This window comes from Lampris incognitus, chromosome 3 (genome assembly GCF_029633865.1).
Source record: "Lampris incognitus isolate fLamInc1 chromosome 3, fLamInc1.hap2, whole genome shotgun sequence".
In the NCBI taxonomy this organism is placed as follows: Eukaryota; Metazoa; Chordata; class Actinopteri; order Lampriformes; family Lampridae; genus Lampris; species Lampris incognitus.
The window spans coordinates 98,179,845-98,204,901 of record NC_079213.1 but is presented as its reverse complement, the minus strand read 5'-3'; the positions used below and the strand labels follow the sequence as shown (position 1 = coordinate 98,204,901).

The 25,057-nt window shown below is 44.9% G+C and overlaps 1 protein-coding gene across 1 annotated transcript in view; it reads right to left on the bottom strand.

The window, feature by feature from the left end:
* Positions 1 to 23,910: 23,910 nt before the first annotated feature.
* Positions 23,911 to 25,057, bottom strand: part of colgalt2b (collagen beta(1-O)galactosyltransferase 2b) — a 44,923-nt gene continuing 43,776 nt past the window's right edge. Inside the window, 1 exon segment of the mRNA XM_056277097.1 lies at positions 23,911 to 24,707. Within this exon segment, the coding sequence (XP_056133072.1) occupies positions 24,434 to 24,707 (274 nt within the window). The 3' untranslated portion in view covers positions 23,911 to 24,433.

The window sequence follows — 25,057 nt, the reverse complement described above, 5'->3', positions numbered from 1 at the left end:
ATAAGTCTGATCAGCGCATGCCTCTTTGTCTGGTTTTCAGTGGGGACTTTAGCAATAACACACACCTCTTAACTGGTCCAGCCCTAACTGCAGGAGGGTCTCACTCAGCCTGTCTTGCAGTTGCTCAAGCTCCAGTTCCATTGTTGGTCACGTGTTCTCACTCCGCTCCCCACTTCTTCTCCTGACAATGGTGGCAATGGCGCTGATCCCGGGTTTCGGCACCAATATTTGTAGCACACTTGATAAGAATGACACTTACAAGGGCTGGTGTTTTTGTTGTTTTACTCCATCTGTCAAATAGACATTACAGAGGACACGTTTTCAGAGCATGGCTAACTATACGAACGGCAACACTCATCTCCAATTTATACACAATAAGAGCACCAAATATATTCTTCCATAAATTCACATTAGTCTAGCCTACCGCTAGCAAAGCTAAACAGTATATAACGTTACGGAACATGGGGAGATCAAAATAGCAACACACATAGGCCTACCTTCATATTTACACAGTCTGGAGACACTAAACATAGTAAAGGGAGACTAATCACACATACAGACAATGTCAAAGCCAAGCTACAGAACAATGGGTTCAGACCGCGGGAGCTATGGCTATGCTAACGTTAGCAACTCGCTAGCAATCTAGCTAACGTTAGCCAGTGATATGACGTTATCAAAATAAATATGAAAGTCCCTTCGTGGGTATTTCTAATAGGCATCCATATCCCACCTACACATCATATTTAATCACCATCCTAATTCCATATGTCTAACTAGTCTGCTTACCTGTCAAATAGACATTACAGAGGACACGTTTTCAGAGCATGGCTCACTATACGAACGGCAACACTCATCTGACGACTCTACCCGAATGTCCCAGAGTGCACCGCGAGAGCCAGCACTACGTCACACAGGCTAGAAGCAATTAACCTGCAGTGCCCTCCTGTGGCGAGAACCGGCTATCACAACAACACAGCAGACAATTCTCCTCTTTACTAGTAGTGAGTGGTCAATGAAGGTAAGTATATAAAATAAAAAATAGATGGGGGGCTACTAAATCCCAAGTACCCCACACAAACAACTACACATCATACCTGGAGCTGGCAGAAGAATTCACCATGGTTCTTGATGCAAATATATGTATGATGGACAATATTTAAGAGTAAGTGACATGTGCATGTAAAACTTTGTGTATATTTTAAGTTTTTAATTTTCAATGTTGAAATGACCATAAAATATTTATGCCTAAATATTTACATTTAAACTGAGAATTTTTCTGTTTATGAAATAAAAAATATATAGGCGTATACTTCATCTTGGTCTCCTGTGTTGATCAGAGTTGTGATTAAAGGGTTGGGTGGGCTGTGGAAGATTTTCAGATTTCAAATGGGGCCGTGGCATTCCCAGGTTTTGGAATGGTTCTTCTAAAGAATTGTGTGCTTCCAACTTTGTGGCAACAGTTTGGGGAAGGCTCTTTCCTGTTTAGCATGACGATGCCCCGTGCACAAAGCAAGGCCCATAAAAATGGTTTGCTGAATTTGGTGTGGAAGAACTTGACTGGCCTGCACAGAGCCCCGACCGACCTCAACCCCATCCAACACCTTTGGGATGAACTGGAACACCAACTGTGAGACAAGCCTTCTTCCCAACATCAGAACCCGACCTCACTGATGCTCTTGTAGCTGAACGGGAGCGAATCCTTGCGGCCATTTTCCAAAATCTAGTGGAAAACCTTCCCAGAAGAGTGGAGGCTGTTATAGCAGCAAAGGGCTACCAACTCCATATTAATGTCCATAGTTTTGGAACGAGATGTTCAACAAACACATATGGGTGTGATGCTCGTGTGTCCACATACTTTTGACCATATAGTATACCTCAAATGAAACCATATGGGCAATACCAAGTGATAGAACAGGGGGGGAGAGGCTAAGAGAAGGCTGTGGGGGTGTAGAACATTTTAATGCCAATTTTCTTACCCTTGAGGATTATAATATTGATTAAAAAATGCAACCTATTTAACGTTTTACAATTGCATTTAATTTTAGAGCCACTCACTCACAACCCCCCTTCCCCAAATCTATGCATAGTACAGCTGAATCTCAGTCTGTTAGTGAGTGAATGAATAAGAGTAAACAGGTTTATAAGGCGCTTCCCATTTGAAAAAGAAACCACCTAACGCTAGAGATTACTCTAATATACAAAGTTGGATCAGCAGTTTAACTGCTTTTGGGTGATTTGATTGGGATTGGGTAGTCCAGCATTAGCGACTTTTCTTCCTCTGACCACCTTTGGTTGATACTGGTAGTATGTAAGGTATCATCTTCATCCTTTTCCTCTGGGCCAGGGTTCATCTGCTCTGCTCAGGCGGTTGATCTGTGATTGGGCTAGCTAGTTCAATGACTAATGTCACATTTAGTAATGGCATTTAATTCATTCAATTATTGATTCATGCTCACTGATTCATAACACAGGTAAACTAGATAGGTTCACACAGCTTGGCATCCCTTTGGCCTCATTGTCCTCTTAGAGCCCTGTTTCTGAGGGCTGCATAGAAAACCTGCTGCAAAGCTTCGGGAACAGATGCACCTGCCTCAGTCTCACAGCACTTGTAGCTACCTGCAAGGGTGTAACTTTGGTTTGAGAAATGGGGGGGGGACAAAATAAAATGGGGGGGGGCGTCTGCGATTTGGTTTGAGTATTGAGTATGCACTGAGAATGAATGCAACATAACTTTTTGCTGCAGAGGCTGCAGTAGTAGCTTCAACATATATGGCGACAGCAGTACCTGCCATTACGCAGCAACAGGTGGAAGGAGGAGAGGTGGCTGGCCATGGCCACTGCCAGGCAGAGGAGCGTGGGGTGCAATTTCTCCAGATTACCTCAACAAATTAACAGCTAGAGTGCCAAAGGTCTGCAATGCTGTAATTGCTGCAAATGGAGGATTCTTTGACGAAAGCAAAGTTTGATGTAAAAAAAATCTTATTTCAAATACAAATCATTATTTCTAACCTTGTCAATGTCTTGACTCTATTTTCTATTCATTTCACAACATATGGTGGTGAATAAGTATGACTTTTCATGGAAAACACGAAATTGTTTGGGTGATCCCAAACTTTTGAACGGTAGTGTATGTTTTGTCTATCTGTGTTTTCTGCTTCTGTCCTAGGGGGTTTGTTGGTTGACTGAAACTTCACAGAGCTGTGTTGTGTGGTGCTGCACCAAGTTTTTATTAGTGTTATTTTATTTTTTGCCAAATGTTTTTGGTGGACCATTTTCAGGTTGGCTGGCACTTGTTTTACCCATGTTGGGAAATTGTTTAGTAATTGTTTTCCACAAATCTATGTATGCTGTTGTGGTATGATCTAAGGTGTTTTAGCCACAAAAAGTGCTGTATAACTACAGCTCATTCATTCACTACTTAAGGTGAGAAAAATCTTTATTCATCCTCTATGGAGTAAATTTAGGTGCTACATTAACAACAGATACAGGATAACAGCAAATGGAGTCTATAAAGCAGAATAGGGTAAATAAACAATAAGGTATGAGCAAGCAATAAAATGTAAAAAAGTACCGATGTATAAATAATTGTGTACAAATAATTACAATGAAATGCAATAAAGTAGTAAAATGTAAAAAAAAGTACAAATGTAAAAATAATTGTGTTCAGATAATTACAAGATATACAAAGGTGTAAATATGTGTAAAATGTACATATTTTGTCTGTACATATATGCTTATATTTACATATATACTTCCTTAGGTGGCACTGTGGTTAGCGCTGTCGCCTCACAGCAGGAAGGTCCTGGGTTCAAACCCTGGGGTTGTCATCCCAGGTCATCGTTTGTGTGGAGTTTGCATGTTATCCCTGTGTCTGCAATGGGTTTTCTCTGGATGCTCCGGTTTCCCCCACCATCAAAAAGACATGAATGTTGGGGTTAATACTCCTGTCTGTGCCCTTGACTGAGGCATGGCAAGACAAACTGGAGTTGGTCTCTGGGCGCTGCATGGCAGCTGCCCACTGCTCCTAGCTACACAGCTAGGACGGGTTAAATGCAGAGTGTACTTTCCCTACAGGGATCATTAAAGTGTATCAGAATCAAAATTAGAAAAAAGATAAATAAAAATCTATAACTACAGGTTCACACAATAGAGTTAAATAAGGTGAATAGACACTACAGGAATCAAATGTACAAATGTTCAAATAAAATAATTGACAGCTATGTTGTGTCAATCACGGCTTTGCTGCATTGGAACACAACATTATAGGACGCTGCAATGTAAAGGCAAATAGTCAACATTAAAAAAGCTAAAGAATTTGGAACACATAGAGTAACAAGGGTGTATACGTATTTCTAGACACCTAATCAATTAGGGGACGAACAACATCCCTCAAAGTGGTATACAATTCAAATGCCTGTAACCCACTTTTTGGAAACCCCAATCCTCTCTTTTCCATTATGATCAAACATAAATCCAAAATATCTGTGTCACATGGGATTGAATTTGGGAAGTTGCAGCCTTCTTTGCAGGTAGACAAGTCAGGCTCATTCACAGGAACAAGCAGGTCTTCAGATCCCAACAAGTGAGGTGCCAGATACATGATGTCAGGTATTCCAGAGGGTACATTTGTGTCTGTGTAGGGACGAATGCGATGGGCATTCCAGACATTGCTTATATCATTTAACTCCTCCTAAATTGGGGATGTTGGACAAAGAGATAAAAACCCAGAAAGGCATTTTTAATATTGACTAGGGCTGTCCCGAGTACTTTAGTTTGGTCTTCAAATATTCGGCAGCAAGTAGCTTATTTGAAGGTATTTGAAGCTTTGCTATGGCAGCTACCGACTGTGCAATAATCAAATTAAATGAATTACAGCCTTAGACTCTACTTACTACTTTTGGCTGCTCCCGTTACGGGTTGCCACAGCGGATCATCCGTTTCCATTTCTTCCTGTCCTCTGCATCTTCCTCTGTCACACCAGCCACATGCATGTCCTCTCGTACCACATCCAAAACCTCCTCTTTGGCCTTCCTCTTTTCCTCTTCCCTGGCAGCTCCATATTCAGCATCCTTCTCCCAATATACCCAGCATCTCTCCTCCACACATGTCCAAGCCATCTCAGTCTTGCCTCTCTTGCTTTGTCTCCAAACCGTCCAACCTGAGCTATCACTCTAATATACTCGTTCCTAATCCTGTTCTTCTTCGTCACTCCCAGTGAAAATCTTAGCATCTTCAGCTCTGACACCCCCAGCTCCACCTCCTGTCTTTTCGTTAGTGCCGCTGTCTCCAAACCATGTACCATAGCTGGTCTCACAACCATCTTGTAAACATTACCTTTAACTCTTGCTGGTACCCGTCTGTCGCAAGTAACTCCTGATACTCTTCTCCACCCACTCCACCTTGTCCGCACTCTCTTCTTCACCTCTCTTCTGCACTCCCTGTTACTTTGGGCAGTTGACCCCAAGTATTTAAACTCATACGCCTTCATCACCTCTACTCCTTGCATCCTCACCATTCCACTGTCCTCCCTCTCATTCACGCATATGTATTCCGTCTTGCTCCTACTGACTTTCATACCTCCACCTCTCCAGTCTCTCCTCAACCTGCACCCTACTCTCGCTACAGATCACAATGTCATCTGCAAACATCATAGTCCAGGGAGACTCCTGCCCGATCTCGTCCATCAACCCGTCTATCACCATTGCAAACAAGAAAAGGCTCAAAGCCAATCCTTGATGTAATCCCACCTCCACCTTGAACCCATTTGTCATTCCAACTGCACACCTCACTACTGTCACACTGCCCTCATACATATCCTGCACCACTCCTACATACTTCTCTGCAACTCCTGACTTCCCGATACAATACCACACCTCCTTTCTTGACACCCTGTTGTATGCTTTCTCTAAATCCACAAAGACAATACAATGTAACTCCTTCTGGCCTTCTCTATACTTCTCAGTCAGCATTCTCAAAGCAAACATCACATCTGTAGTGTTCTTTCGTAGCATAAAACCATACTGCTGCTTGCTAATCGTCACCTCTCCTCTGAACCTAACTTCTATTACTCTTTCTCATATCTTCATGCTGTGGCTGATCAACTTTATACCTCTGTAGTTGCTACAGTTCTGCACATCGCCCTTGTTCTTGAAAATTGGTACCAGTGTACTTCTTCTCCACTCCTCAGGCATCCTCTCACTTTTGTTAAACGATCGAGTTAAAAACTCCACTGCCATCTCTCCTAAACATCGCCATGCCTCCACAGTATGTCATCAGGACCAACTGCCTTTCGACTCTTCATCCTCTTCATAACTGCCCTCACTTCTGCATTGCTAATCCACTGCACTTCCTGATTCACTATCTCCACATCATTCAACCTTCTCTCTCTCATTTTCTTCATTCATCAGCCCCTCAAAGTACTCCTTACACCTTCTCAGCACACTCTCCTCCCTTGTCAGCACATTTCCATCTCTATCCTTGATCACCCTTACCTGCTGCACATCCTTCACAGCTCGGTCCCTCTGTCTAGCCAATCGGTACAAGTCCTTGTCTCCTTCCTTAGTGTCTAACCTCTCATACAACTCACCATATGCCTTTTCCTTTGCCACCTCTCTCTTCGCTTTACGCTGTATCTCCTTGTACTTCTGTCTATTTTCTTCATCTCTCTGATTATCCCACTTCTTCTTTGCCAACCTCTTCCTCTGTATACTTTGCTGTACTTCCTCATTCCACCACCAAGTCTCCTTGTCTTCCTTCCTCTGTCCTGATGACACACCAAGTACCTTCCTGTCTCCCTCACTATTTCTGCCATGGTTGCCCAGCCATCCGGCAACTCATCACTACCACCAGGTGCCTGTGTTAATTCCTCCTTGAACTCCACACAACAGTCTTCCTTCTTCAACTTCCACCATTTGATCCTTAGCTCTGCCTTCACTCTTCCTCTTCTTGGTTTCCAAAGCCAATACAATGGTGGTACAAACCACCATCCAATGCTGCCTAGCTACGTTTTCCCCTGTCACCACCTTGCAGTCTCCAATACCTTTTAGATCGTGCCTTCTACATAAGATATAGTCCACGTGTGCACTTTCCTCCACTCTTATACATCACCCTCTGTTCCCCCCCCCCTTCTTGAAATATGTATTCACCACAGCCATTTCCATCCTTTTTGCAAATCCACCACCATCTGTCCTTCCACATTTCTCTCCTTGACACTATACCTACCCATCACCTCCTCATCACCTCTGTTCCCTTCACCAACATGCCCATTGAAGTCCGCTGCGATCACCACTTTCTCCCCCTTGGGTACACTCTCCAATACTTCATCCAACTCACTCCAGAATTCTTCTTTGTCTTCTATCTCACACCCAACTTGAGGGGCAAATGCACCGATAACATTCATCAATACACCTTTGATTTCCAGCTTCATACTCATCACGCTGTCTGACACTCTGTTTACCTCCAGCACACTCTTGACATGCTCTTCCTTCAGAATTACCCCTACCCCATTTCTCCTCCCATTCACACCATGGTAGAAGAGTTTGAACCCACCTCTGATGCTCCTGACCTTACTCCCCTTCCACCTGGTTTCTTGCACACACAGCATGCCTACCTTTCTTCTTTCCATCATATCAGCCAGCTCTCTCCCTTTACTAGTCATTGTGCCAACATTCAAAGTTCCGACTCTCAACTCCACACTCCCACCCTTCCTCCTCTCCTGCTGCCTCTGGACATGCCTTCCCCCTCTCCGTCTCCTTTGCCCAACAGTAGCATAGTTTCCACCGGCACCCTGCTGGGCAACAGTCCTGGTGATGGTCATTGGTAACCCGGGCCTCGACTGATCCGGTATGGAAATCTGAGTTATGATCTGCATATTTAATTTGGCAAAGATTTTATGCCAGATGCCCTTCCTGATGCAACCCTCCCCATTTATCTGGGCTTGAGGCCGGCACTAAGAATGCACTGGCCTGTGCTTCCTCAGTGGCTGGGTTACATTATTATTAATTATTATAAATTACAGCCTTAGACTATAAAAACCTAAATTGCTCATATGTTTGGTATTATTATTAATCAATTTTGTCTATCACATGCTATCATTGGGCTGTTATTGTAATGGGTACTACTCAATTGCATAATAATTGCAGGTGGCAGAGTTGAAGATGCTAAGATTTTCCTTGAGAGTGATGAAGAAGGACAGGATTAGGAACGAGTATATTAGAGGGACAGCTCAGACTGGACGGTTTGGAGACAAAGCAAGAGAGGCAAGATTGCGATGATTTGGACATGTCCAGAGAAGAGATGCTGGGTATGTTGGGAGAATGATGCTGAATATGGAGCTGCCAGGGAAGAGGAAAAGATGAAGGCCAAAGAGGAGGTTTATGGATGTGGTGAGAGAGGACATACAGGTGGCTGGCTTGACAGAGGAAGATGCAGTGGACAGGAAGAAATGGAAACGGATGATCCGCTGTGGCGACCTCTAACGGGAGCAGCCAAAAGTAGTAGTAGTAGTAGTAGAAGTAGTAGTGGTAGTAGTAATTGTAGTATAATATTTTCTTATATTGATCCATGTGAGACAAGCTAAGACAAATTTGTATGTAGAAACATACTTGGTCAACAAATTTGATTCTGATTCTAAATACAGTATGTCTGTCAATCAATCATTTTACCTACCAGTCAGCCTGTCACACCAGCCAGTCAGTGTTTCTTAGCCTGCTCTCGACCTTACTGTTTGTTTATGCCTTACCTCCAAAATCAGGCTCACCTGCCTCTTGAGCTCAGCAGTTTGAGACCTCGTGCTGCTTTCTGTTTCAGCTCACTCCCTCTCCTTCTGCTGCAGCTCCAGCTCAACATCGATCTTGAATATGTGGAGGTTGATCTAGTTTTACAGCTTATCTATGGACCTCATCTCCACCAGCTGTAATAACAGGCTCCTCCACTTCTCTTTGCTGCAGAGCTTCACCTGCAGGATATGCATCTGGCATCCTGGCATCTGGATGCTGCTTGGCATCCTGCCCATCATATTCTTCATAAATGTTATAATTCCATTATAATTCTGTTATCCTCTTTCAATGTTGTATTCTGTAAATTATGTAAACTCAACATCCATTGTTGTCCATCTTGGGAGAGAGATCCCTCCTCTGTTGTCTGTGAATGTTCTCATTCAGCCGGGTCATGGTTACCCAAAGGAGTTGAATCAAGTGCAACTGGACTTGGTATATATCTGTGAAGACGTTTTGCCTCTCATCCAAGAGGCTTCCTCAGTTCGTGCCTTTCTGACTCGACGAAGCTAGTCTGACTGGCTGGTGATGAGACTCAGCATTTATCCTCTTGGAGTCGTTGTCAGAGTTATAGATGTCCATGGCTCTTTGTGTCCCGATGTTTACCAACGGGACACAAAGCAACAGGCGTTGGTAAACATCGGGACACAAAGAGCCATGGACATCTATAGCTCTGACAACGACTCCAAGAGGATAAATTCTGAGTCTCATCACAAGCCAGTCAGACTAGTGTCATCTAGTCAGAAAGGCACGAACTGAGGAAGCCTCTTGGATGAGAGGCGAAACTTCTTCACGGATATATACCAAGTCCAGTTGCACTTGATTCAACTCCTTTGGATGACGTTCCTCTGTTGCTCTCCCTGAGGTTTCGTCCTTATTTTTTCTGCCTGTTCAAAGGTTTTTTTTAGGGAGTTGTTCCTTATCTGATGCGAGGGTCTAAGGACAGGATGTTGTGTTGCTGTAAAGCCCCTAGAGGCAAATTTGTAATTTTTGATATTGGGCTATACAAATGAAAATTGACTTGACTTGACTTTCAGCTTCTGTCTGAGCTGCCTTGGCTGCTGAAACCATGGTCTGCTTCTTACACAACTGAAGCTGGAGGTCCAGGACTATTGCCTGGCTCATCTTGGTGGCCTGATCACTCCGGGCTTTCTGTGTCTGCAGAGCTTTTCCCAAACACTCCAATTCCTGTCGGAAGGCCTTGTTATGCTCCTTACTTGCCCTGAGTGTGCAGCCTCCTGTTCCCGCTCCCTCAGGGTCTTTTGCAGTTGGTGCAGGAGGTCTGCAATAGTCTGCTTGCTCTTTGAGACTAGACTACTTCTTCTTGACTGCTGCAATTCCCTTTTCACCTGCCTCAGCATGTCATCCCTGGACTGTCTACAAATGGTCCAGAAAGCTGCTGCAGGGCTGCTGACCAGGTCCAGCAGGATGACACATCACTCCCATCTTATCTTCTTTACATTGGCTTCCCATCAAGTTTAGGATTCATTTTAAGGTTCTTGTTTCAGGCACCTATGTACACTGCTCAAAAAAATAAAGGGAACACATAAGCAGTGCAATGTATAGCTCCAAGTCAATCACACTTTTGAGATATCAACCTGTCCAGTTAAGAAGCAACACTGATTTGTGAATCAATTTCACCTGTTGGTAAATTGTCTAATTTCCACCAGGTGGAAATTAGACAATTTGCAAGACAACCCCTATAAAAGGAATGGATTTGCAGGTAGTGGCCACAGACCATTTGCCTGTCCTCATCTTTTCTGGCCGATCTTTGGTTAGTTTTTCATTTTGCTAGTGCCCTCACCACTAGAGGTGGCATGAGGTGGTATCTGCAACCTACAGAAGTTGCTCAGGTAGTGCAGCTCATCCAGGATGGCACATCAATGTGTGCTGTGGCAAGAAGATTTGATGTGTCTCCCAGCACAGTGTCCAGAGCATGGAGGAGGTACCAGGAGACAGGCCAGTACACCAGGAGACATGGAGGGGGCCGCAGGAGGACAACAACCCCGCAGCAGGACCGCTATCTGGTCCTTTGTGCAAGGAGGAACAGGAGGAGCACTGCTGGAGCCCTACAAAACGACCTTCAACAGGCCACTAATGTGCAGGTTTCTGCTCAAACAGTGAGAAACAGAATGCATGAGGATGGTATGAGGGCCCGACGTCCACACTTGGGGCCTGTGCTCACAGCCCAACACCGTGCAGCCCGATTGACCTTTGCCAGAGAACATCTTGGTTGGCAGATTCGCCATTGGCGCCCTGTGCTCTTCACAGATGAGAGCAGGTTCACACTGAACACATGTGACAGACGTGAGAGAGTCTGGAGACGCTGTGGAGAACGTTCTGCTGCCTGCAACATCCTCCAGCATGACCGGTTTGGCGGTGGGTCAGTGATGGTCTGGGGAGGCATATCCTTGGAGGGCCGCACAGACCTCTACGTGCTAGCCAGAGGTACCATGACTGCCATTAGGTACCGGGATGAGATCCTCAGACCCATTGTCAGACCATATGCTGGTGCAGTGGGCCCTGGGTTCCTGCTCATGCATGACAATGCTCATCCTCATGTGGCCAGAGTGTGTCAGCAGTTCCTGTATGTCGAGGGCATTGATGCTATGGATTGGCCTGCACGTTCCCCAGACCTGAATCCAATCGAGCACCTCTGGGACATCATGTCTCGTACCATCCGCCAACGCGATGTCGCACCACAGACTGTCCAGGAGTTGACCGATGCCCTGATCCAGGTCTGGGAGGAGATCCCTCAGGAGACCATCCGTCGTCTCATCAGGAGCATGCCCAGACGTTGTAGGGAGTGCATACAGGCACTTGGAGGCCACACACACTACTGAGCCTCATTTTGAATCGTCTTGAAGAATTTCCACAGAAGTTGGATCCGCCTATGTTCTCATTTTCCACTTTGATTTTGAGTATGATTCTGAATCCAGACCTTAATGGGCTAATGATTTTGATTTCCATTGATCATTCTTAGGTTATTTTGCTCTAAACACATTCCTCTGTCTAATAAATAAAGATTTTCAGCTGAAATATTTCATTCATCGAGGTCTATATTGTGTTTTTAGGTGTTCCCTTTATTTTTTTGAGCAGTGTATATCTGTGACCTGCTCTGTCCTTATAACACCAGTAGGGCTCTTAGATTGTCTGACCAGGGCTTAGTGGTTGTCCCTCGCTCTTGACTGAAAACGAAAGGTGGTGGTCTGTTTGAAGTTGTGGCTCCGACACAACATACGATCTGCAGTCTCTGTAGACACCTTCAAAAAGAAGCTGAAGACTCACTTATTCAAACTGGTCCTTGTCTTGCCTCATGCTGTCTAGTGTTTTGTTGATTTTGTGTGTTTTTAAGGTCTTTGTTGCTTATGTTTTATTATTTGTTTCTTTTTTTACCATTTTTCGGTCTTATTTTTAGCAATTTTACTCTTGTGAAGAACTTTGTGACCTTGTTCTGTGAAAGGTGCTATATGAAATAAACTTTGCTTTACTTGCTTCTCTCTGGTCAGGGCAGATATGTGCTACAGACGGACACTCTCCCTCTCCATCCTGTCCAGCTCAGCCAGCCGATGACCCATGAACTGACTCAGCTCAACCTTGTTGTCCAGCTGGACCACCTGATCTGCAGGAGATCATTTCCTCACCTAACTTTGGAGCTTTCGTCTCCGTCTTGGCTCTCTTCTTTAACAGCACTATTTTGTTTGGGTTTGTCCGTCTCTCTTTACTTTACCGCTTCCTCTCTTTTTCTTCGTTGTCTCCATCATGATGAATGTGACTTTCCAACAGTCGTGTCTGCTTATTCTCCCAGTTTTTGTCCCCCCCCCCCTTTTTCTCCCCAGTGGTACTTGGCATATTACCCCACTCTTCCGAGCCTTTGTGGTCACTGCTGCGCCTCCTCTGCCGATCCGGGGAGGGCTGCAGACTATCACATGCCTCCTCTGATACATGCGGAGTCACCAGCCACTTCTTTTCACCTGACAGTGAGGCGTTTCACCAGGGGCAAGTAGCATGTGGGAGAATCAAGCTATTCCCCCCAGTTCCCCCTCCCCCTCGAACAGGCGCCCCGACCGACCAGAGGAGATGCTAGTGCAGCAACCAGGACATATACCCACATCCGGCTTCCCTCCCAAAGACACCGCCAACTGTGTCTATAGGGACACCTGACCAAGCCGGAGGTAACACGGGGATTCGAACTGCTGATCCCCATGTTGGCAGGCAGCGGAATAGCCCACCATGCCACCCGGATGCCCTATTGTCCCAGTTTTTACCGCATCCTAATGAAGAGCATGCTGCTGAATAACGTGGTGGATGGACCTCACACGCAGAACGTGCAGCTGTCATATTAGATTGCAATAGAAAAGCATTATGAAATCCCCCCATGAAGGGATAAAAAAAGTCCCTTCTAGTCACACAGGATGTATCTCTCATAGGGAAAAAGTCGGCTTTCAATTAAGCTGTGACGCCAAATATTTGATTCTATGGAAAGATTTTGTGAAAACCTTCCTCTGCTGTTTTCTCACTTTAGTGCTGGTTAGGATAACTCTTGGTTCATGATATCTAGCGTTGTATTTAGGGCCTTTCAACTTTTCTTAGTACAAGTGAAATGTGTAGAGAGAAAATTTGATCAGAAATGAGTATGTGAACATTGATTTCTACATTATCTATATACATTTTTCCCACTTAAATACATTTGTGTCATATTTTTAGTGTCTGTAATGTCTGTAGTTGATTGATAGTCAAATAAAAGGACTGTAGAAAAAAAGGTGTTGAATGTAAATGAACTATTTCACACAGAATTGATTTCCACCCAAGGGGTGTGATATATTCAAGCAGTAAATAATGGGTTTGCAAATTTTTTTTTTTTTAAGGAATAGCTAGATTTTGAGCACAGGCTTGAGGCATGATCCACAAACTGGGACCCAATGGAAGCGAGAACACCCTCAGAATATGCTTTATGGCATCTTATAGCTTATTATGTCAACTATCTCATAACCTGGATATTTTCTGTACTAAAGGCTCTGGAAATCCATATATTTGTCGGAAAAGTAGTTTTACGATTTTATTTATTCATTTTGCTTTGTCCCCTATTTATGACCAATTCTTCACCATTTGCATTTTATTCTGGATGTGTGAGGGATGAGCCCGGCTCTGCCTGCTGTGTGTGTGAGAGCTCGTGTTGTTTTTTCCATGGCTCTGCAGCACTCCTGTGGTGATGCTGCGTGGGCCGGTCCTGCTTTATAGCGATGTGTGGGCGAGATGATGGACATGCTTCTGCTTGCAATGCTGTCCCAGAGCCACTTTCACATTCACCTTGCTTTGTTATAAGTGCTTTGATGTGGTTTAAGTGTTTTATTTCCAAATTTATTCATGCAGTATCTGCCCTGCTCACCCAGCACCTGTTGCATGGCTATCCATCCTGGTAGAGGGATTGGTTTAGGCTTTATCCCTCCTCTGATGCGCTTCCTCAGGTTTGTCCCTGTTTTTCCTGCAAAAGGCTTCTTTGCAGAGTTTCTCCTCATCCAAATGGAAAAAAAATGTAAGGATAGAGGGTGGAGTTTGTTGTCATTAAACTGTGTCCACCTGTTTTTCATTGATTAAGATTTGGATGAAATATTCTATAGCTGGTGAAGTTGTCCATCAACATGGTCGGTTCAATGGTCAATAGTACAGGTCAATCAATCACTGTTAAAATTTTCAAAAACATCAAAGGTGATTGCGACTGAACAGGCTTCACACACACACACACAAACCTTTTTAAATGGAACTGAGTTCTGGCTGGATAAACTTCAGAAATGGTTCAGTGGACCCATGACCAACAGCATCTTATACAGTCAATTGTGTAGCTGAAAGCAATAATTTAGCTGGGGCCAGCAATCATTTGACTACACAAAAATGTGAAGATGCACACATGAAACAGTCCGGACCCCTTCAAGTCTTTACTGCCTTCTATACAAAAAGCTGGCTTGAGTCCAGTTTCCAATCATTGACTTGGCTTTGGAAGGTTTGGCCAAAAGGTCAACTGCCAATATGTGTGTATTCCACCATCAGTACACTTAATGAGAAGTTGGCAGGCTAGTCTCTGGCTGCAGATACAAAGGAGAGTCCTGCACAGGTTTTAAGTCAAGCCAATGTGGGGCCAACTATGTTTAATGTGGTGAGTTCAAATTCCTTTTGAGTTACCTGTCAGGTGGTATGCTATAAATTCATATGCTTCATTATTTTGATGAAGTCACGGGAGGTATTTGAGTTTGACCTGCTATTTTCTCCAGTCTCTGTTGAGGCACTACCAATCTGTGCTGAGACCAAAAGTGATCCCATTCAGACAGAAAGTCAGGTATTTCACTGTTGTGTGTATAGTAGGTTGCAGTATCATGAGGAGGCAAGATATAAGTTTACTGGTTTAATAGAGAACGACTGGTACATGGGTACACTACAATCAGATGCGCTGTCACTACACTGAATGCCCTCTAGCGGCAACGTAGCATTTATAGGCCACTGTATTAATGCGAACAATAAAGTAGTCCCACAACACATCTCCTTTCCTTTGAGTCTTTGAGACAGTGCTTTCTATATGAACATATTATAAGGAAACCTTTTGTTAAAGTTAACTTAGGAAACATTTCAAAATGATTGCATTTCCAAACTGAACATCAACAAGTCATTAAACAAGAATTAGTCCTACTCTAAGATGATCTGGGTAGACTGCCAGTCACCAGCACAGTTGCAGTGGATTATTCTGCCACTCAATGCATACTGTGTACTATTCTGGAACAAAGTCTTTAAATCTTTCTGGGGGTCTAACAACTCGGCCACGAGATGTCATTTTCTCTTGGGCTTGTGGTACCTCTGCTGCAGCAGGCAGATCCTCGTGGGAAGCAGGTAGGTCTGGCACGTTGTCGTTGGCAGCAGGTGGGTGTGGTACATCGCTTTCAGGTTGTCAGGTCTGGCACGTTGTCGTTGGCAGCAGGTGGGTGTGGTACATCGCTTTCAGGTTGTCCTTCTTCAGGTGGAAGCGCGGCAGTGCTAGTGATTGGTTTCAGGTGATGTCGGTTTTGGTGAAGGACCCCTCTCTCCGTCTGTACAAGGTAAGACCTAGGTGTGTCACCTTGTCGTATGACTGTTGCATTTCTCACCCATCCCTGCTCATTGTCCAGCTTTACCTTGCTGAAGGCCTCGTCTTGTACTGCACTCCAGACCCATGCCGTGTCTCCTCTCAGTAGGTCGTTGAGTGGTTTTGTCACTTCCGATAGATGTGGAAGGTACCTGCCCAGGTAGTGGACCATCCCTAGCACCCGTCTGAGTTCTGTGGTGTTCCTTGGTGGCTCCAGCTGTGTGATGGCCTCGACCTTCGCTGTGTCTGGGCGGACCCCATCCTTGTCTATGATGTGTCCTAGGTAGCGGAGCTGTGTCTGGCGCAGGAGACATTTCTCGTTGTTGAGCTGTAATCCTGCCTCTTCGAGCATCTGGAGCGTGTTCTGAAGTCTTTGCTCGTGTTCCTCTGGCGTGTTTGCATATACCACGATGTCATCCATGAAGACGATGATGCCTTCCTGGTGCTGCAGGACCTTTGACATTTCTCGTTGGAATATTTCCGGAGCGCTAGTAATACCGAATGGGACCCAATGGAAAAAGTACCTTCCAAACGGTGTGATGAAAGTAGTGAGCTTGGCGCTTTCTTCATCTAGTGGCAGTTGCCAGAAGCCACTGGCTGCATCTAAGAGTGAGAACACCTGTGCATTGGCTAGCTCTGGAAGAATGTCGTCCATGGTAGGTAGGACGTACTTCTCTCTTTTGACCGCCTTGTTAAGTTGCTTGAGGTCAACACAGATTCTCACCTCTCCATTCTTCTTTGGGACAGGAACCATGGCTGCACACCAAGGTGTTGGCTCTTGGATCTCCTCTATCACGCCACTTTTAACCATCCTGTCCAGCTCCTTTTTCACTTTAGGAAGCATGTATACTGAGACACGCCGAGACGTATTGACACTATACGGCTCAGCATCTTCTTTCAGGCTTATCTTGATTGGCTCTATCTTTAAGAGACCTATCTGGGGTGGGCAAGCACTACTGAGCTCCTCTACTCTTTTCACTAAGCCCATGGCGACTGCTACGTTCCTGCCTAGCAGATTGTTAACATTTGACCCTGTTATCACATATACTGTAAACATAAACTGGCGGCCTTTTACTCTGGTTGTGACTGTGAACTGCCCTACACACATCAGTTTGCCTCCTGGGCTCACTAGGTGGGTCGTAACATTCTGCAGTTGGGGTTTGTGTTTTAGGCTTTGAAAGGTGCTTTCAGATATGACAGTCGCGTCAGCTCCCGTGTCTATTCTAAAGTTTACATTAGTCCCTTTTATTGGCAGTTTCACAGTCCATGCTTTGTCTGAGTCAGTTGTTTGGTTTATCTCTCCTAGAAAATGTCTCACTTCTACTTCCTCTTGCGGTGTAGTTACTTCATTGACCACACGGGTGAGACATACTGCAGCATAATGGCCTATCTTTCTACAGTTTCTACAGTCTACATTTCTGGCAGGACAAAAGTCTGCTTTTCCATGAGGTCTGCCACAACTGTTACACTTGTATCAATTTGTGTTACCTCTTGTTCCTTGTGCATTTGTGGCTCTTCTTTGTCCAGTCCTGTCGTAGCCTGCCAGCTCATGCAAACTCCTAATATACTGTAGCGAATCCGGGGGACAACGCAACCACAGGAACTGCCGCGCCCGGGAAGCGAACCCGTATCGCCCGCACCGCAGGAGACATCGCTAACCGCTCGACTAAAGGGTCAGACCCGCGAGCCAGCGGCCAGCGTGTCTTCTTATCCATGCACGTTACAATACTCTTCTGCAGACTCACCCTGCCTTTGCATCCGCTGGTGAAACTTGGCGCGTTGGTGAATAACACTGACTTTGGGCACAAAATAATTTTGTAGTTTCTGTAGCACCGTTTCATAATCATCTTCCTTTTCATCCGCTCCGAACGTGAACGTCTTGTAGACTTGTTCAGCCTCTTTGCCCAACGAATATAGCAACGTACTGACTTGCACCTCTCCGTCTTTCTTATGGAGCTCCGTTGCAGTCCTGTAACGTTGGAAGCGTTGGCGCCACTCCGGCCATTGTTCTGGGTGAGTGAAATCAAAGTATTCTGGCGGTGAGAATTTCGCCATTTCGTCCGATTGTCTTCTGTGGCTATGGGTACGTAGACTTCTGACACCATGTATAGTAGGTTGCAGTATCACGAGGAGGCAAGATATAACTTTACTGGTTTAATAGAGAACGACTGTTACATGGGCACACTACAGTCAGATGCGCTGTCACTACACTGAATGCCCTCTAGCGGCGACGTAGCATTTATAGGCCACTGTATTAATGCGAACAATAAAGTAGTCCCACAACACATTGTGAACGGTCAAACATCATGCTTGGTGCTCCAAAAGGTTGTTGCATATCATGCAATTCATTAAACACAGTATCTACAAAATAATTTATATCTATGCCGAGGAAGACAATGAACAGTGCTAGTGTGAATGACACGCTGACAGACAGCTTGACTCTTTTGTTTTATTAGTCAGACCCATTTCTTTTCTTCAGGTCAATCCCATACACAACCCATCTGCTGTATCAAACATGACCACAAGATAGCAGTCCACGCTCAATGTATAGGGCCTCTGAATGTGAGGGGAGCAGATTGCTGTTTATTAGCATTGCCATGCTTACTAAGGGAGGATCTTTTGGAAAATCTAGTTTTTCGGTCTCAGCATGACAAATATGTAATGGTTATGTATTTCTAGTGGGGTTTCCAGCAGGCTAAGTTACCTAGGTGCCCTTAAGCCTTTCATGCATGAATTATGTCAACCTCAGTCAGGATTTTTTTATGTGTTTTTGTTGCTCTTAGGGCACGAAAAAATGAGATTTGAACTTGAATTTTTTTTTTTATCCAGATTTTTCAAAGAGATTTTCACATGTCCACTTGAGTGGACAACATGCGTTTTTGTTTTCAACTGAAAATATACTGTATTAATAATAATACAGTAATAACATAGTAATACTGTGTGTATTTGACAAACCAATGAATACAATAATATAAAATTATCTGAAAACTATAAAATACATAGAAAAAAGTAATACAGCTTCAATTATTGCAATCGCAATTGAAAAATACTCTATTTCACTCTTCTGTATAGATTCAAATCCCACAATGAATGTTTTTACTGTTAGCATTGGTACAAATACTCTAAACCTTGCCATAACATCAACATATGGAAAAAGTACACACACACCATTGGCATAAAGTTAGTCTGTCCATTACAGCCTCTGAACTGAGAGTAGGGTAACACTATAACAAGATCCTATCATGTCCAGACTCGAGTTTTAGTGGTGTGCAACATGAGGGGAAACATTTACTGTGCCTCCTTCTGTGTTTGCACCTATCAGTGTATAAACTTCTTCATTTCAACTAGATTTATGGAATGGCTGTGTAATGAATCCCTAGCAATCCTGTTGACTGTCACGGCATGCTTGTCTCATTGTTGCTCTTTGCGGGGTGACTTCAAAAGAGAAGACTATTTTGTATGAAAAATGGAGAAGCACCCAGGGCACAAAGCCACTGCACGCATATGTACTTCGTTTTTCAGGTGCATGCAGCATCATGGCACCTGTTTGCATTCTTGGCTTCAATGAGTTGAGGCCAGTGATTCCCAGGGCCAAACTGGATCTCTGGGGGTGCCTTGGACACTGCTCTGCACTTCACCGGTGGTGGGGTGGCACTGGGTCTTCCTCTGGCATGGATCTTGGTGGATCCTGCATTCAGTAGTGCACAAGCTACCGATGCTTTGAAGAGCAGAAGGTCCGTCTTCTCTGATCCGGACATTCTGTAGAGGTGCCAGGCATTGACGGTGGCCACATCCAACAAATGCAAGAACAGTCGGATGTACCATCGTTTCTTCTTGCGTCTGTGGGGGTACATTGCCACACACTGATCCATGAGAGCCACGCCGGCCATGTGCTGATTATATAACATTACAGAATATGGCCTTTCGATGCTGAGCATCTTCTTTTCTTTTTTGCTCCATCTCTGGGCCACATCTGTTGGGGACTGGCCAGCGCAGGACGAGGCCATGTGGATTACTGAGCTATCTTGCCAACGTGTGATGGTGATGTTTTGACCATTGCTGACAGCAGAGCAGGCTCCCCTTCCTTCTTTCTTGAGTTGCTTTTCACTCTTCACTTTCCCCTGTGCTCCATGGAGCCTGTTGATTCTGATTGCGCCAGTGCTATAGATGCCCTGGTATTGCAATGCCACAATGAGAGAAATGGTGCAAAAGAAATTGTCAAAAAACACCTTGTGGTTCTTTTGCTGTATGCCGTCACAGAGGCACATAACTACGTCTCCAGCCATTTCTAGTTGACTGATCGGGCCATACCCAGCTGAACCCTGATGGACTTCAAATCTGTACATTTCTTTTCCTTTTTGGAGTGCATACATGTTTGTATTCTGCACAATGTCATCTATCAGATCTTCAGGAAACAGGTGCATAAAGAAATCTATCGGTTCTGTTCCCTCAACATTCACTTTCCACTCTCCTAAAAAAGTAGGCAGGTCTCCCTCAAACTGGTTGTCTTTGATTTTCCAGGTCTGTCTGCTTTGGTTTTCTGCCTTTTTCCCCCGACCTCTGTTTATTGGCACATCCTCCTCAACTCCTTCATCCTCAGCTCCCTCGTCCTCAGCTCCCTTGTCCTCCACATCCTTGGCTCCCTCATCATTCTCAGCTCCACTGTCACTACTGCTAGCATTAGCTACTCCTTCTTTTTCTGGCAGCCATTCATCATCACTGCCACTACCATCATCCTCACTTGACTCAGATGGTATTTGCTCCACTATCCTGTGGGCCTTCTTATCCTGCTCTGCTCTTGACCACTGCAAAATATAATGATATACAAAAAACAGCTAATTACATTCTAATAACATAAATACATTTATTTACACCCAAAAAAGTCACTGCAGACGAAGTATTTTCAAGAGCAACAGTCACAGTAATAGTATGAATTGTAGTCGAAATATAGCTAGTGACGCATGATGTCCAATTTAGTGGACAGATGATTAATTGGAATGTTCTCACAATCTAAAATCAATACTTGGAAAATTTAACAATGAAATGACTCCTTAGATGTTACGTGATGTTCCAACATTTTTTTTACTTGCATGGTTCATCCTAGAATAGAAGGATTGGACGGATATTCCAGAGGAACTCGGCATTTCTGGCTGACCGTCAGCCATATAGGTTTGGAGGGGGGGAAATAGCACATACAATAGCGTTCCACTAGGTGTCAGTGTATAAGATGATGCAATAGAGTCCACTGTAGTGGCTGATGTGCATCTATGCTATCAAAACCCATGCATATGCAAGAAAATGGCTTTAGAATAGCTGTCCACTGTAGTGACCTCTATGCATGAAAGGGATAAGTCTGGCCTACGAAGAACTACCCGCACAGAAATAAAGTTTATGTCTCAATTCCTGTATTTGAATACAATGCATGTCACTGACAAAAAGACAGGAGGTGAAGCTGGAGGTGGCAGAGTTGAAAATGCTAAGATTTTCACTGGGAGTGACGAAGAAGGACAGGATTAGGAACGATTATATTAGAGGGACCGCTCAAGTTGGATGGTTTGGAGACAAAGCAAGAGAGGCAAGATTGAGATGGTTTGAACATGTGTGGAGGAGAGACGCTGGGTATATTGGGAGAAGGATGCTGAATATGGAGCTGCCAGGGGAGAGGCAAAGAGGAAGACCAAAGAGGAAGTTTATGGGTGTGGTAAGGGAAGACATGCAGGTGGCTGGTGTGACAGAGGAAGACGCAGAAGACAGGAAGAAATTGAAACGGATGATCCGCTGTGGCGACCCCTAACGGGAGCAGCCGAAAGTAGTAGTAGTAGCATGTCTCTTGCATAATCATCTGAACCCTTTTTTCTCTCTTTCGCCTTTTTTTTTCTCTTAGTCTTTCTCATCTGCCCCCTGCCTCACCACAACCACCTCATGTTTCCCCTGTCCATAACCCCCAAAAACCCCCCATTGTACCCCTCCACCCCTGTGTATCTGTCAAATCCTCCTGCAAACACGATTTTGCTAACTAACTACTAGCCCATGCAGACCGGCAGTTCCGATAACACCGAGATCGGTCTGGCGGCGGCCTCACCTGGTGTTGACTGTGGTGTTTTTGGTGTCGTTGTGTGGAGTGCGAGGAGGTGTGTCGAGGGTGTCTGGCTGGGAGAGCTGGCGTTGGATCGACTGGGGGAGCCTGGTCTGCTGCATTCGGTGGGCCCGAGGACCACGGCCCCTGACTGGAGCTGCAGAGGGCGGTCTGACAGGACGTGAAAGCGAGACAAGCTAAGCTAACTGCTAGCCCATGCAGACCGGTGTGGGTTCCATTTATGCTCGGGTACAATATCGACTCGGGGTCCTTCGACTACACATGACGTCACAGATTATGTTGCTAGCTAGCGTTGTTTAATGCTAGCTTTACAGTTATTTAGCTGTGTTTTTTTACAATCCACGTTGACATAGAGTTGGTTAGTAAAGGTGCGAGGGCTGAAGGCCCGAGCTGCGTCTAAGGAGCGAGGCCGAAGGCTCAGGACAAGCGAACGCGTGCAGCTGCATTCCTAAACTGAACTAGCCCCTAACCAAGCCCCTACCGTACCCAATCATAATGCGTGAAGTAGTGATGTCATCTGTAGTCGCAGCACCCCGAGCACATCTGGTAGGGTGAGTAGATCAAGTACTCACACCGGCAGTTCCGACAGTCATCCTGGCTGGTGTTCGTTCCCTTGGAGAGTGATTTTTTTTTGAAGTTAGGATATATGTGTTAGTTTGGATATATGTGTTAGTTGGGATATATGTGTTTGGATATGTGTGTTCTTGTAGTTCTTTTAGTTTTTGGATATGTGTTTTTGTCTTTGTGTTGCACTGCTGTGGGCTGGGGGAAGTGTTCCTGATTCCCTGATTCCTAAAACTCTGAGTACATTGCAACAGGAGAAGACAACGACAGGAACTCACGCAGTCACCTACATGTCCACCACACAGAGTTTACATGCTTGTTTCACGTTTAAGCAGCTATCTCATGGTGTCCGGTACTTTCTTCGGACTTGTAGGGGGATAGAGAAGCTGATGCTGCCTTGAGTCACGTCTGTTTTTACTTGGTATCAGAAGGTCATGGGAACAGTAGCTGGGTGGTTTATGCTTGGTATTCATACGATTAAAGAATAATATACATAATCAAGGCTTTTAACCACAGCTCGTGAGAAGTAAATAGTGAAGGTCTTTTGCACGGAGGCGTTTTGAACAGTATTTTTCGGTGAAACGTGCTAGATAAATACATTATAATATTTCTTCAGATACTCTAAAACCACGTGGAAAGTGCTCGTATACAGCCATTTAAGTCCTGTACAATGGCTACACTCTCATCATGGTTTGTTGTCATAACTGAATAGATAGCATCTGGACCTGCAGGCCAAGTGCAGAACGTAGATCAAGAAAATGTGTTTTTATTTGGTTGCAGGCCGGCGCCATAGCTACTCTGAGATTAGGATGACACATCAGATATCGCCGCTCGATCGACTGGATAACGTGCCCTTCAAAAATGTGTTGCACACATGAGGAATTTTAAATAGATATGGTTTCATGACAACATTTACTACACAGATTATCTGAAAGTAAGGGTTTTAAACAGTGCAGAATGAGAACCTGAAGTAGTAAATTGTCAACTGTCCACACAGGCAAGAAATGAGCAGCTCCAGCCTGCTGTACTGCAGTGCTACTTAAAACCCATGACAGGAATATTGGCTACCAAAACTGCTCCAGTACTTGGCTAGACATCACTGTGTGTGTGTGTGTGTGTGTGTGTGTGTGTGTGTGTGTGTGTGTGTGTGTGTGTGTGTGTGTGTGTGTGTGTGTGTGTGTGTTCTTTAATGTCATTTTTTCACATTGACATCATCAACATTGATAACACTCCTGGGTATTTTGTGTCGGTCTTCCGCTTCCACTTAGGAAAAACCGACATGAGCTTAACATATGTTTGGAGACACATGCACAAGGACATGGAAAAGGGGGCACACACACACAAAAAACAAGTTTTCAGACATCTGTAAGATTCTTTTATTCCCCTGGCTGTCCATTAAAAAAATCTGTTCTTTTTAAATTACAAGAATCATTTTCTTGAACAATACAAAAATTGATTTGTGAGTGTTTGACTCTCCGTGGTGCTTATGGGAATATCTGTTCCCCACATGCTGCTGTTATTTCAGCTATGACAGTCTCTGCAAGCCCAGCGCAGATCATTCTCGCCAGTCTTGTTATTGTGTGTGTGCGTGTGTGTGTGCGTGCGCACGCACATGCATGTGAGAGGTAATTCTTCCCGTTGGCCCTTGATCGTTGCACCACTTCTCTTCCTTTTGTGTGCACCTCCAGCTCTCCAGCTGTTTACCAGGCAGCCAACAGAGGGCCATTGAGAAACATGAGAAATGAGTGTGGCAGCGTGTGTGTGTCTGTGTCTGTTGTATTGTCTTTCAAGTGTTCTTGTCTTTTCAAGTGTGAGTGTGGTGTTGACTGTGTGTACACTGCATGTACAAATATGCAAGTCTCTCTCTCTCTCTCTGGGCCGTTTTTCTCAGAGTTCATCCCGTGAGGCACGGGCTGCCGGCGGCGGGGTGTCCCCCGTGACGCTGTTCTGTGCCACGGGGCGGATCCGGCCCTGCTGGGCCGTCTTGCGGGCGTGCTGGCGATCCCAGTCGGTGGCCACGGCCTCGTCGTCCCAGATGGTGGAGGTCTCCGTGTCGCTGATGTAGCCCGGCTCGCCCGTGTAGTGGGTGGGGTAGATGAGCAGCGGCTCCACCGAAAAAGCCTTCAGGTCCCGCAGCTTGAAGTGAGACATGTACTGAGCGCTAAAGAGGGAGAGAAAGAGGAGAGGAGCTCGATTGGTGGTGGTCCAGTGAAACGCGTCATATCATAAACGAAATAGCTCTGGTCATCTGAAGTTGAGATAATGCCGAAAGAAAAACACTGACACACACACACACACCCATCCCCCCCACCCCAACCCCCCCTCCCCCATTGCTTCCTCACTGTGGCTGCTTTTAAATGAAAAGAGCCAAAAAAGCACATCGTGTCCATCACATCGGACCCCATCACACTGTGTTAAGTTCATGACTCATTACTGTAGTTAAGTGAAATGTCATCAAACTGAGGGAAATTGAAAGCGGCACAGCGCACTACTAAGTGACACCTCGCCTGC